This window comes from Bufo bufo, chromosome 6 (genome assembly GCF_905171765.1).
Source record: "Bufo bufo chromosome 6, aBufBuf1.1, whole genome shotgun sequence".
Taxonomy (NCBI): Eukaryota; Metazoa; Chordata; class Amphibia; order Anura; family Bufonidae; genus Bufo; species Bufo bufo.
Genome location: NC_053394.1, coordinates 106,882,130 through 106,894,924, shown reverse-complemented (window position 1 = coordinate 106,894,924; position 12,795 = coordinate 106,882,130). Strand labels below are relative to the sequence as shown.

The 12,795-nt window shown below is 43.9% G+C and overlaps 2 protein-coding genes across 2 annotated transcripts in view; one reads left to right on the top strand and one right to left on the bottom strand.

Annotated features, from left to right (window-relative positions):
- The window catches only part of COL9A3 (collagen type IX alpha 3 chain), a 44,253-nt gene extending 42,800 nt beyond the window's left edge, over window positions 1-1,453 (top strand). The window contains exons 31-32 of the mRNA XM_040435766.1: window positions 391-468; window positions 558-1,453. Of these exons, the coding sequence (XP_040291700.1) occupies window positions 391-468; window positions 558-739 (260 nt within the window). The 3' untranslated portion in view covers window positions 740-1,453. The remainder of the gene's footprint in view (window positions 1-390; window positions 469-557) is intronic.
- A 1,801-nt stretch (window positions 1,454-3,254) lies between these two features.
- TCFL5 (transcription factor like 5) lies at window positions 3,255-12,795 on the bottom strand. The gene is made up of 6 exons (XM_040438337.1): window positions 12,101-12,795; window positions 11,224-11,395; window positions 9,462-9,639; window positions 7,862-8,081; window positions 7,520-7,661; window positions 3,255-3,386 (listed from the first exon to the last, which is right to left on the bottom strand). Exons 1-6 carry the CDS (start codon window positions 12,793-12,795, stop codon window positions 3,264-3,266), a joined length of 1,530 nt encoding a protein of 509 aa, XP_040294271.1. The 3' UTR covers window positions 3,255-3,263.

The following is a 12,795-nucleotide window of genomic DNA, read 5'->3' as shown; positions in this document are numbered from 1 at the left end:
ATACTCACTGAAATTGATTAAGGCAGAGGACTCTAACATGGGAAGGACTGTTTCTAAGAAGCCAAAGTCTTCTGGAGCTATAGAAGGGTCTTTTAGCGCAGCCTCTTTGTTTACATATATGTTAAATTACACATATACCCCCATTTACCAGACAGAGGTCTAGATTGTTATTTTTATTTACTGTACAGTAGAGGGTGCTATTGCATACAAAGGCATTAAAAAAAACATAGAGCATGTTATACAGTTTTTTTTTTTTTTTAAACATAAATACTTATGGGTGATAGATGTCGCTTAGTGGCATCTGTCAAATGCATACATCAGACTTTGCAGACGCAGTGTGAAAAGAGCCAAAGAGAAACACTTAATGATTGATGTCTTTTTATGTTCTAGGCAATCAAGGTGACAAAGGAGACAAAGGACAAGGTGGACGAGGTATTGATGGACCATTTGGTGATCAAGGAGAGCAAGGTATAGTTATACCATTGGTGGGGGAATTTTTGTGGTCCAAGTTTTATGTATTAGAATCATTTCTAAGTGGTCCATTGCTATATTTCCAGGTGCACAAGGAGTACCCGGAACAAGCAGAGATGGTCGGGATGGTGCTCACGGTGAGCCTGGTTACCCTGGTGAGCCTGGAAGATCTGGTGCAGTTGGAGCTCAAGGAACTCCTGGAATATGTGACACATCCGCTTGCCAAGGTGCAGTTGCTGCAGTAAAATCTGGTTCCAAAAAGTCATAAAGACCACAATGAACATAGAGAACTGTCTATTTAATACAGCACCCTGCTGTATGGAAGACCTTCCCTTTGAAGACCTTCAGGGAGGTGGACCTTCACAAACACCAAGAATGGAGCCATGCATCAGCTCCACCAATACTGGAGAACATCTGAATTAAAGTATTCTAAACAATTGTTATTTTTAAGTTCACTATTACCCTTTCTTACCTCTCTGGAACCCCCTCTTCTTCCTCATCCTTCCTTGTGGCCATATTTCCTTGGTACGCTGCTCACCCTTTATGTCAGGTTCTAAGCTGTCCACCCAGCATTCTGAAACCAAGGAAACCCATCCCTCTTGCAGTCGAACCTCGCTAGAGGTAAGTGTACATAGAAAATTCCATGGGAGACTAATCTGTTCCATTTTTCCATCTTGAGAACCCTACTCCACCACCTGCAGTGTGACTGAGATATGTTGTAATCAAACAATCCCAGAGATCTAGACAAGTACTGTACAATGTGTTGTAAAAATAAAAAGTCCGTTTTTTAAGTCATGTGCAAATGATGTCCTGTTTTAGCACACTGCCCTTACGTATAAGACAAAATAAATGGCTGCAAACCTTGTGAATATCAGCGATTCAAAGACAATTAGTATTTATTTTGGTGACTTGTGTGTACAATAAAGCCTGTTGCTTCATCTGATGTAATGACTGAATAAAGCCACTTTCACCATCTGGAAAATAACTGTTCAAGACATTTGCAATTTATTAACAACACTTTGGTGCATATTGTTGATCACAACGATGGAGGCGGTTTAGTGCATATACTGAGATATCGCTACTATACAACCACCAATACTATTACTCAAAAACAGTTGAACAATCTAAACGATATTTTTTTAACAACATTCCTGCTAGAACTTTGAAATGAAGAGTAGTAGATCAATATTAAGGACAATGGTGAGTGAACTGTCTCTTATAGGGGTGCATATGGTACCCATGGCAGTTCCTATTTAACCTCTGGAGGGAGATCACTGTCAACAGTTGCATTAAACCTCTATATTGATCAGCTTTTCTACATAGGGGAGTGTACTCATGGCAGTGCTACATCTAGTAAACCGGGCGCAGTCCTGGGTGTACTCCCTGTAAATATCCAACTCTTTTCTATCCACTAAAACAAATGAAGTATCAAAATTCTGTCCAGGAGTGTAATGTTTCCTTGGCGACAGATTTCAACAGTAAGCCCCGTTGTGCTATTCTGCCTATTGAGCCCGGCTCAACAAGGACAGATATCAAAACACTGACAGGAAGGGAACACTGCGGCCATCTTGATGAGGTTGGTAACCACAAAAAAGTTGCATTTGCCTATTTGTGATAACAAGTAGAGTGACTGACTCTAATTCCATCTATCTGTACTGTAACAAAATAATTAGGCAGGAAGTCATCAGGCAGACAAATAACTAGCTCTGTGAATGTGCTGCAAAATAAATCATATTGGCTCCATTAGGCCAGCAAAACAATGCCTCTGCTAATTACAGCTTTATATGACTACCAGATGTAGCATTCATCAAAATAACCACCGGCATGTTATCCTATTAATGTAGCGTGCCACTTCCCTCTATGCCATTTGTGTACTATGCCTGTTTTTATACAATGTGAATAAGTGGTTCAGTACGCCATTAGCACTGGATCGCTACGTTAATGGCATAGCATACCACAGCAGTCATTATAATGAATGCTACATCTGTGGCTACATGCTATAAAGTCATGTTTTGCAATCAGAGGCTCGTTAAACTACAACTCCCAGCATGTATGTGGTTGTCATTGTATGCCGAAAGCGATGGTTTGCACAACAGTCTGTAAACCCGTTGTTACGGATACTGCTCTAAACTATACAAAGACTGGGGCTACCGCGTGGCTCCTGATCGCCCCCATACACAAATATGCTAAAACTGTTATTGTGACTATTATTATAAAAGGCGCAAAGGATCCACCTTCCACACAGTGCATTGTGGGGATTTAGCTATTTTAGTTTAAACTAAACAATTAGCATATAGTGAAAGAGAAAAAAACTGCTTCCATAGCTTACACTAAATGTACATTACTTCCTAAAATAAAATAAAAAATAACCTGGAGATGTTAGACCTTGAGTAGCGTAAGATCTTAATATTCTAATTTGGCATTATTTAATTGTCTTGGTCTCCTTCACAGGCAATGGATACTGAGTGATAGTTAACTATGTGTCTTTTAGAGTGTGGGGAAAATTGGTGACAACCTTTATGGGCACAGGAATAGGGTCATCACCCAGACAGGAGAGCAACTCATAACTCAAAAACTACTCAAAAGGCATATGAAAAGAAATATCTCCAAGTTATGGTTTTGTGTCTTAACATTAATGGAAAATACTATTAAATGTTAATATAATATGTATGTATCACAAAGCAAAGATAAATTGGTATTTGTTAAAATGTCCTGTTCTTCTGTCCGACAAGGTGGATGCTACAAATGATGTCCTCACTGTGCTGTGCTCTGGTCACACACCCGCCATCCTGCTATTTGACATCCTGGAGTGTGGTGCTCCCTGCCGCTTCCTGAACTGAGACAGTTCTCTGACCTTCTGATCTGGCAACTTTCAATCTCCTTCCTGTTCTCCCACAGAAAACTGCTTCAAACTCCTGGAACATGAAATACCATGTAATAATAAAGATCACATACAGAGAATGCTATCAGACTGTTTGCAGTGGCAACAAATTCACCAAACCTCACATTTTTTCTCAAACATGTTCAAACATTGGGGGAAGATCTCCAGAAAACCCACAGGGGCAGAACACGCTGCAGTTAGCAAAGAATTTACCGTAATGCAGCATAACAATCCACCATTCAGGTCATATGGTAAAAAAAAATCATGGTTGTAGAGCAGCCATTGGTTGGTGCAGCTTTGCTTGCAACTTTTTCTTCCATTCGGTATAGATAAAGTTGCGCAGCAGTGCAATTTTAGCTCCAGCCTTAATACATTATCAAATGGAGGACATCTGCTTAGGAGGGTAGTGGAGAGTTGGCTCTACCTAAAGGAGTCACAAATTAACCTTATAACAAGAACTGTTAAAAAAAAACATTACTCTTTTGTTAAATTCCTGCCACTCCAGTGCCTATGCCTTGGTGGTCCCCTCACCCATCTTTATTTTCCTGCAGCAATGACATACATCCACGTTGAGAGCTGCAGCTGCCGGAAAACAAAAGACGTGGGGAAAGTGGGACAACCCCTTTATGCTAGTAGCCGCCCCTTAGGGCTGTTTCCATATTAATAATGTCTAAATGCAACAGATATACCAACATTTTTCAAAAGAAGCATACTGTTAGAAGCTTGTCAGAATATTTACAGGGTACATGCCTCATGACCATAGTGACATGTGCTGTTGGGTTATGTTTTTAGAGCTGAGCAGGAATCACTGTGCTTAGGACACACGTACCACCCAAGTGCTCTAATGTAAGGCCTTAATCATGTACACATTATTAACAGGTTTTTTTCATTTTTTTATCCACAGGATACACCTATTTTCCTCTTTCCTAAAGATCTTAGTGGCTTCCAGGTACTGGATGATAGATTCCCTTACATCTAAGAGATGGAATTGTTCTTCTGTAGGGTTTTGTGGGTCACTATTAAATGACGGTAAGACAATTTCTAGATCCCGATAGTCAGAGACTACCTTTAGAAGGAACCCCGGGTCTAAATTTTAGCACTATCCTGTCAGGAAATATTACAAGAAAAGGTTCTCAGCATGAGCAGTATTTCCCCTAGACGTCTAGCCGATGTTATGGCTATTAAGAAGGACGTTTTAAAGGAGAGATGTTTAAATGGAGATGTCCAGTATAGGAGTAAAAGGTGACCTTGTTAACCCCTTTTAGGACTAAATTTAAAAACCCCTGAGGAACTTTAGGAGTATGCATGCTCTCATGAAACATTTCATCCATCTATAGAATGCCCCCAGGGCAGAGATGTGGACTTTTAGGGTACTTGGCCCAAGTTCAAGGTCTCAACCTTTCTGAAGAAAATCCAAAATGGGGAGGACATATTTGGAGAATCATCTCCCAACCATCTACAGTACATCTTCCAGATTTTTCAAAGCAGTATGCTCAGGGCTCTACTTGGTACGGTTGCGCACCCTCGGTCGCTCAGGCCCTGGTGTCCCGGCGCTTGGCCCTCCCCCTGGTACGGACAGGCTTCCAAACTTACCGCCTGACAGAGAGCAGTCAGCTATTGTGTAAAGAATGGAGAACCAGCTTCTTTTTGGCCAGTAGGGGGTTATCAATATCACCATTACTGGGTCTGTTTAGAATTTCCTGTAGGACTCAGGGAATTAAGAGTCCAGGGAGGAAAAGCATATGCTAGGTCCCATGTCCATTTTAATGAAAAAGGCATCTAATGCCCAAGGCCTTTCTCTGGGATCTAAGGAACAAAAGTATTTGACTGTTGCATTTTTCTTTGAGGCGGACAGATCTATTTGCGACCTGCCCCATTTTTTTTAAATCTCCCGAAAGATTCCCAGATTTAATAGACCATTCTTTCAGGTCTAGGGTTTTTCTACTTAAAAAAACCCCTCTAGATTTTCTGATCCCTTGAGATGAACCGCTGTAATGGGTAGAACCTCTTTTTTCATTTTTGGTTCCGCATAACTGGTTTTGAGATACATTTAGAGTCTTCCAGACCGCTGGCAGCTCTCTGTAGTTTGAGGATTTGTTTTTTTATTTCCTCTGACCATTTTAACTGCTAGGTTGAGGGGGCTATTTTTGCTCCCCATCCTGTACTGCACGCGTCTGTCATGATCTGTATCTATGGTTCCTTCCGCCAGAAGACGCTCTTTGATAGATTTGTCTTTCTGTCACCAATTTAAAACTGACTTTACTTTGTAAGGAATGATTATCTTCCTGTCTAGGGATGATTGCTTTCTGTTCCAACACCCCAGGATCCAGGTCTGCATAACTCTGGTGTGAGCCTGACCCCAAGCTACTGTCGTTATGCATGATGTAATGAGTCCCTGAATGCTCATAGCTCCCTGATAGAGCATCTATTTTGTGATTGTGATTATTCTTTCCCGGATAGTCTCTATTTTTTCCTGCGGGAGAGATGAAGTTTCGGACATTGAATCTAACGTTACTCCTAGAAACTTCCTGTTGGATGACAGGATCAAGAAGGACTTTTTCATGTTTACCAACCAACCCAGGTCTGCAATTTTTTTTTATAAATTGGTCTTTTTGACTGATTGCTTCTAATTCTGAGTTCCCTATTATTATAAGGAAATCATCCAAGTATGGGAAGATTTGTAGTCCTTATCTTAGAGGAGATATCGTCTCTACAACCAGCTTTGTGAAGATCCTTGGTGCTGAGGAAGCAAGGGCGGCGAATTGGAAATGATGCATTGAGCCCTCGTCGTCTCTTGAATCTGAGATATTTATGTGAATTGAGATAGATAGGAACAAGGTAGTAAGCGTCTTTTAGATCGACGGATGTCATATAAGCTCCTTCTTTAACTAGGGGACGATAAACGAAAACAAAACCATTTTGAACTTTCTGTAAGTTATCGCTCTGTTTAGTTCTTTTAAATTTATGATGGTACGGGAAGATCCGTCTGGTTTTTGTACTAAGAATAAGGCCTCTTGCACACGACCGTATGGCTTTTTCAGTGTTTTGCGGGCCGTTTTTAACGGATCCGGTTTTCGTTTCAGTAGTGGTTACGGTTCCGTTCCGCTTTTCCATTCCATTTTTCCTTATAGCATATACAGTATACAGTAATTACATAGAAAAAATTGGGCTGGGCATAAAATTTTCAATAGATGGTTCCGCAAAAACAGAACGGATACGGAAGGCATACGGAGTACATTCGTTTTTTTTGGGCGGAACCATTGACTTGAATGGAGCCACGGAACGTGATTTGCGGGCAATAATAGGACATGTTCTATCTTTGAACGGAATGGAAAAACTGAAATACGGAGACGGAATGCATACGGAGTACATTCCGTTTTTTTTGGCGGAACCATTTAAATTAATGGTTCCGTATACGGAACACAAAAAACACAATTCTGCCCCCTCACAGTTGGTATGTCCTCTCTGTGCCCCCTTCAGAGTAGTTATGCCCTCATTGTGCCTCCCCACAGTAGACATACCCTATCTGTGTCCCCATAACAATTGTTATGCCCCTTCACAGTAGTAATGCCCTCTCTTTGTCACCTTCACAGTAGTAATGCCCTCTCTGTGCCCCCTACACATTAGTATTGCCCTCTCTGTGCCCCATTCACAGTAGTAATGCCGTCTCTGTGCCTTCTGTGTTAATAAAATGTAAAAAAAAAACCAGTAACTTCTCACCTAGTCCTGTTCCTGATGATCCTATCACCTGCAGCACTCCCCTGCAGGCACAGATCGCGCTGCAGCACTGTGTGGGAGGAGTGCACAGGCAGGTTCCCGGGCTCCTCCTACACAGACCAGCAGCGCGATCTGTGCCTGCAGGGCTGAATGGTGAGAAGCAGAGAGCAGATAGCTCCTCACTTTTCCATTCAATGCGCGCCAGCCTAGAGAAGGAGGGGAACCCGGGGAGCTGAGCAGTCACTAAGTGAAAGGACCGCCAGCTCCCCACTCTAGCAATGAGCGCCCATTGCATCAGACAGCTGCATGTATCACACAAAATGAAAAAATTATTTTTATCCCAAAATAAGTAAAATACAATTATATAAAAATTTCCTGAAGGTGTCCACAAACTTTAAAAACATTTTTAATAGCCTGACCAGCCCTTCAAATGCGCTAGTGATGTCTGACCTTTTTCAGAGTGTCCCCGTGTCTCTCCTGAATGTATTTTAGGAAGGCAGTGGTCCACTGCAGTGTGGTGGCCTTATCCGTCTCCACTGTGCAAAATGGAATTAAATTGTTTAATTCATCACAGCAAACTCTTATTCTGCGCCTGCGAAAAGAAGAAGATTATGAAGCAGAGATGCATTTGGGCCCCCTGAGACACCATGTAGCTGTCTAAAAATCTGCACATGCCCAGCAGGGAGACTGCTGCAGAACTGACACTGGCAGCAGGAAAAATATCATGGTTCTGCCCCAGATCTTCTGATTTTATGTGATTTAGGATGGGAGCAACATATCCGACATCCTCACCTTCGGTCTCTCTCCATACGATTGTGTCGCTCTCTTCGTTGGGACAAGCCAGTCTGCTTGTTATCAGACCCCTGCTCTGCAGTATTACCCCGTGTAGGTGCCCAGGGTGCCACCTGGCAAGTGTTTCCAATGTCATTTAGGATTCTCCTCTCCATGTCAGTGTCTGCTTGTCGTATGCGGGTGCAGCTTCTCTTCTGTATTGATTGCTTATGCAATGTATCTACAAGGAATGAGTCATGAAAAGTTTCCATCATTGTCAAAATTCTAACAAACAGAAAATCTGAGCTTAAAGGGTAACTCTGGGCAAAAACAGAATCTTCAGCTTTTGCCCACAGTTAAAGAGATGAATTATTATTATTATTATTAAAGCACCATTTATTCCATAGCTTAATCAAATAATGACCATGCTATACATGGACAACGCCTGCCCATGGGCTTTAAAGGGGTTGTCTCACTGCAGCAAATAGCATTTATTATGTAGAGAATGTTACTACAAGGCACTTACTAATGTATTGTGATTGTCCATATTGCCTCCTTTGCTGGCTGGATTTATTTTTCCATCACATTATACACTGCTTGTTTCCATGGTTATGACCACCCTGCAATCCAGCAGCGGTGGTCGTGCTTGCACAATATAGGAAAAAGCACTAGCCTATGTAAGGTCTAATGGTTCCGGCCACCAGAGAGGACGGCGCTTTTTCCTATAGTGTGGAAGCACGACCACCACTGATGGATTGCAGGGTGGTCGGAACCATGGAAACAAACAGTGCATAATGTGATGGTTAAATTAATCCAGCCAGCAAAGGAAGCAATGTGGACAATAACAATTAGGCTACTTTCACACTAGCGTTCGGGTGTCCGCTCGTGCGCTCCGTTTGAAGGGGCTCACGAGCGGCCCCAAACGCATCCGTCTGGCCCTAATGCATTCTCAGTGGAGGCGGATCCGCTCAGAATGCATCTGCCTGCCAGCGCTCAGCCTCCGCTCCGCTCAGTGAGCGGACACCTGAACGCTGCTTGCAGCGTTCGGGTGTCCGCCTGGCCGTGCGGAGGCGAGCGGATCCGTCCAGACTTATAATGGAAGTCAATGGGGACGGATCCGCTTGAAGATGACACCATATGGCTCAATCTTCAAGCGGATCCGTTCCCCATTGACTTACAATGTAAAGTCTGAACGGATCCGCTCAGGCTACTTTCTGACTTAGAAAATTTTCTAAGTAATAATGCAGACGGATCCGTTCTGAACGGATGCAAACGTCTGCATTATCGGAGCGGATCCGTCTGATGAAACATCAGCCGGATCCGCTCCGAACGCTAGTGTGAAAGTAGCCGTGGCTTGTATTAACTTACTCTGCATAATAAATGCTGTTTGCTAAAGTGAGACAACCCCTTTAATCTTGTTGTAAATGTACGTTGTGGTATTAAAGACCGTCACCCTGCACTTTAGCATGGATACGTCAGGTTCCCAAACCTTAAAAATCAGAAGCTGAACTACTGGACCCGGCAACTTCCCAGATCAGCCCTGCCTGGTTGTAGGGGATCCAATGCTCACCACAGTTGCACCGAGTATTAGTCATATTGGTTGACTGCTGAGAAATCTCACCTTCAACTTTAATAGAGACCACCTCGGGTAATGGTTTATTTTGGGGTCCCAAGTTCTGCTTTGCTGATTCAATACCCTGCTGATAACAGAAGGAATATCCTCTGGAGAGAGAGATCTCGTGGTTCTTTGCCGCCTCCAGCAGGGGGCAGGATGCTCCAGAATTCACGGAGGAACTAGTCTAGAAAAGAAGTCAGTGGCCCAGATTTACTAATGTGTCTAAAAATGGCCTAATTTGGTGCATGTAGAGTTTTTAAACTTTGTTTCTGATATGATCAATGGTGGGTTGGGGGGGGGGGGGGGGTTAACAAAAAAGAGGTGGGGCTTAGTGGGAAAGTAGTTGTGACATAAGGTGTGCCATACTGTGCCACAACTGCACCACAATTCTGAAGATGAGAACAGCACCGCACTAGCAGTCCTCACCTTCCCTGACCTTTTCCCGGCCTCGCTCTGTGTCCTGACACGTACAGTGTCAGGACATAGTGCATGTAGACGCGCACTATGACCTGATGCTGTGCGCTGTCAGGTCACAGTACAGCGCAGCGGGAAGAAGACCAGGGAGGGTAAGTGAATCTGCCAAGTGGCAGCGCCATCCAGAGCTGGAGAGGTCAGTTTATTTTTTTTATGTCTGATTGAATGCTGGTTGGTCTGATAGGGGCTGATCTGAAGCTGGGGAGGGTCTGATGGGAGTCTGATCCTAGGCTGGGGAGGGTCTGATGAGTGTCTGATCTGAGGCTAAGGGGGTCTGATCTGAGGCTGGGGGGTCTGATCTGAGGTTTAGGGGTCTGATCTGAGGCTGGGGGGGTCTGATCTGAGGCTGGGGGTCTGATCTGGGGTTTGGGGGTCTGATCTGAGGCTGGGGGGGGGTCTGATCTGAGGCTGGGGGGGTCTGATCTGAGGCTGGGGGGGTCTGATCTGAGGCTTGAGGGTCTGATCTGAGGATGGGGGTCTGATCTGAGGCTGGGGGGTCTGATGGGGGCTGATGTAGGCTGGGAGGTCTGATAGGAGGCTGATGGAGGTGGGGGTGCATATCTGAGGCTGGGGGGTCTGATCTGAGGCTGGGGGGTCTAATCTGAGGCTGGGGGGTCTGATCTGAGGCTGGGGGGCCTGATCTGGGGGTTGGGGGTCTGATCAGAGGCTTGAGGGTCTGATCTGAGGCTGGGGGTCTGATCTGAGGCTGGGGGGTTGATCTGAGGCTAGGGAGGGTCTGATGAGGGTCTGATCTCAGGCTGATGTAGGCTGGGAGGTCTGATAGGAGGCTGATGGAGGTGGGGGTGCAGATCTGAGGCTGAGAAAGGGACAAAGGCAGAGACAGTTGCAAAGGAAAAGACAGGGACAGTGGCAGGGAGAGTGAAAGCTGGGTGAACACTTTCTGGACCCCCCGGGGTCTAGCTTGGCTGCCATTAATGCCAAATAAAGAGCAAAATACATAACATTCTGAACTTAAAAATTAGACTACTCTGTGTGGTCGAAATGGTGCCTGTACTATATGTCATATATAGCGCAGGCACCATTTTGTGCTGCAAAAATACAGCGCTCTAGATTTTAATTGAACAGCAATTTATGTAACTTATTAAGTCAATTATATGTTAGACCAAATATAGCCGTCAGAAGTTTGTGTGGCCCACGAATGATGTTACAAATATTCAAATGGCTCTCGGCAGAAAAAAGGTTCTCCACCCCTGATCTACACGATTAGTACATCTGGCTTCAGTGTGTAGCTCTTTGACTTATGTGACACATACTGTTGGGAACTGAACATCACCTGTGTAAGCAAAAGATCAGAGTTTCCAGCAGGAGTCGTATTCTGTAGATTGATGCCAGAATATACCAAGTGAAGTGAAGATGAGGCAGCTTCGTTTTTCACTAGGGGGCTGCACTTGCCCAACTGTTGGGTTCCTATGAGCTGCAAAGGTTGGTGGACAATGTTCACCAAACTGAAACGCAAAGATGGAGAAGCATAGTTTAGCATAATATCTATCTTACTCCTGTACAAGTTGTCTAGGTCTCTACACAAGTGCAAGTAAGATTCACTTTTTCACATAATCTCCCAAAGGTGGCCTTCAAGGAAAACTGCAATGGAAATGAAGTCTCCATGCACTGACTTCCTAGTGATCTTCTGCTTATACACAGCAGACTACCTGAGACTACCATCAGACAACAAAGCTAAACTGGAGTCACTGATCCACAATTTGGATGCAGATGACTTGAGTCTGCCAGAGCACAGAACATTGCCGTAGAAATATCTGATTCATATAATGTTCTCAAAGACTTTCTTGGGTCTTCTATAAGTTATATCTTTTCTAAGGAGTGGTATCGGTACTACCTTTTCCAAGGAGTGTCTCTTTTACATTTTTAAAGCTTCGGTTGGGCCCCATTGAATTTGATTCCCCCCCAAAAAATGGCTCCTCAGAATAAAGAAGTTCACTGGCCCCAATTTTTTTTTTACATGTGGTAGCTGAAGCTTCTCTCTTTAGGACACCACCAGACAACATCCCTTATCTGGGCTCCCTGAAGGCTTGTATGACAAAAGGGGTATAGCCCAAAGAAACCAATTAGATCAAAACTGAAAAAAATGATCATGATTAAACTGTAATTGACCATCAACCACAAAAAAAAACATTAAATCATGAAATACACACTTGTTCGTGGTTGCACCAGTATCCAGCATCTCGGTACACCTGGGTATATCTGTTGCCAAGCTGTTAAATCTGTCCTCTAAACGAACACGAACTGTAGACCTTGTTCTGGGTTCAGACATACAGCCAAATTTCTCATTTTCCTTATTAAGACCAATGATATCACTAGCTGATCTCACCCGCATTGGACCTGCCCCCGAGATGTCACCACTGGTGTTATTGGGGTGTTTTTCCGCTATGTTACCACTAGAGGGAGCTAAACTGGATTCATTAAGCATCATCAGCCTCAGCTCCTGAAAGTCAACGTGTCCTATGGTTTGGTTAGCATTCATTATGTTATTATCCGTGGACACTACTGTCTGGCATATGACCGGGCAGACATTTTCTCCTTCACAGCTGCCAGTGTTGAGACTGGTAGATTGATACTGAGGAGCATTGGACAAATTACTGGATGGAAGGAAAGGGGTGCTCCTCCTTGTCTCCACATCGCCCTCATTACTCTGGGAATCTATGTGTGAGTAGAGGAACTGCTGCAGTTGGGTGTACTCGATTTCGGTCAATTCAACTATACTTAAATCAGCTGCGGTAAAATCCACGGCCCTCTCAATAACCACATCCTCACCAGTGCTGGCGACAGAGTCCGAAGATTCAGTGGGACAGCCAGGAGTTGCACGGTGTGCTTGAGTCGGCTCAAACAT

Excerpts from the sequence above, each read along its gene's own strand:
- TCFL5 (XM_040438337.1), bottom strand. The coding sequence starts at position 12,795 with ATGTTTGAGCCGACTCAAGCACACCGTGCAACTCCTGGCTGTCCCACT. Across the intron at positions 9,640-11,223 it reads CTGATCTTTTGCTTACACAG|ACTAGTTCCTCCGTGAATTC; the intron begins GTGATGTTCAGT and ends CTTCTTTTCTAG. Across the intron at positions 3,387-7,519 it reads ACGGGGACACTCTGAAAAAG|GAGTTTGAAGCAGTTTTCTG; the intron begins GTCAGACATCAC and ends TTCATGTTCCAG.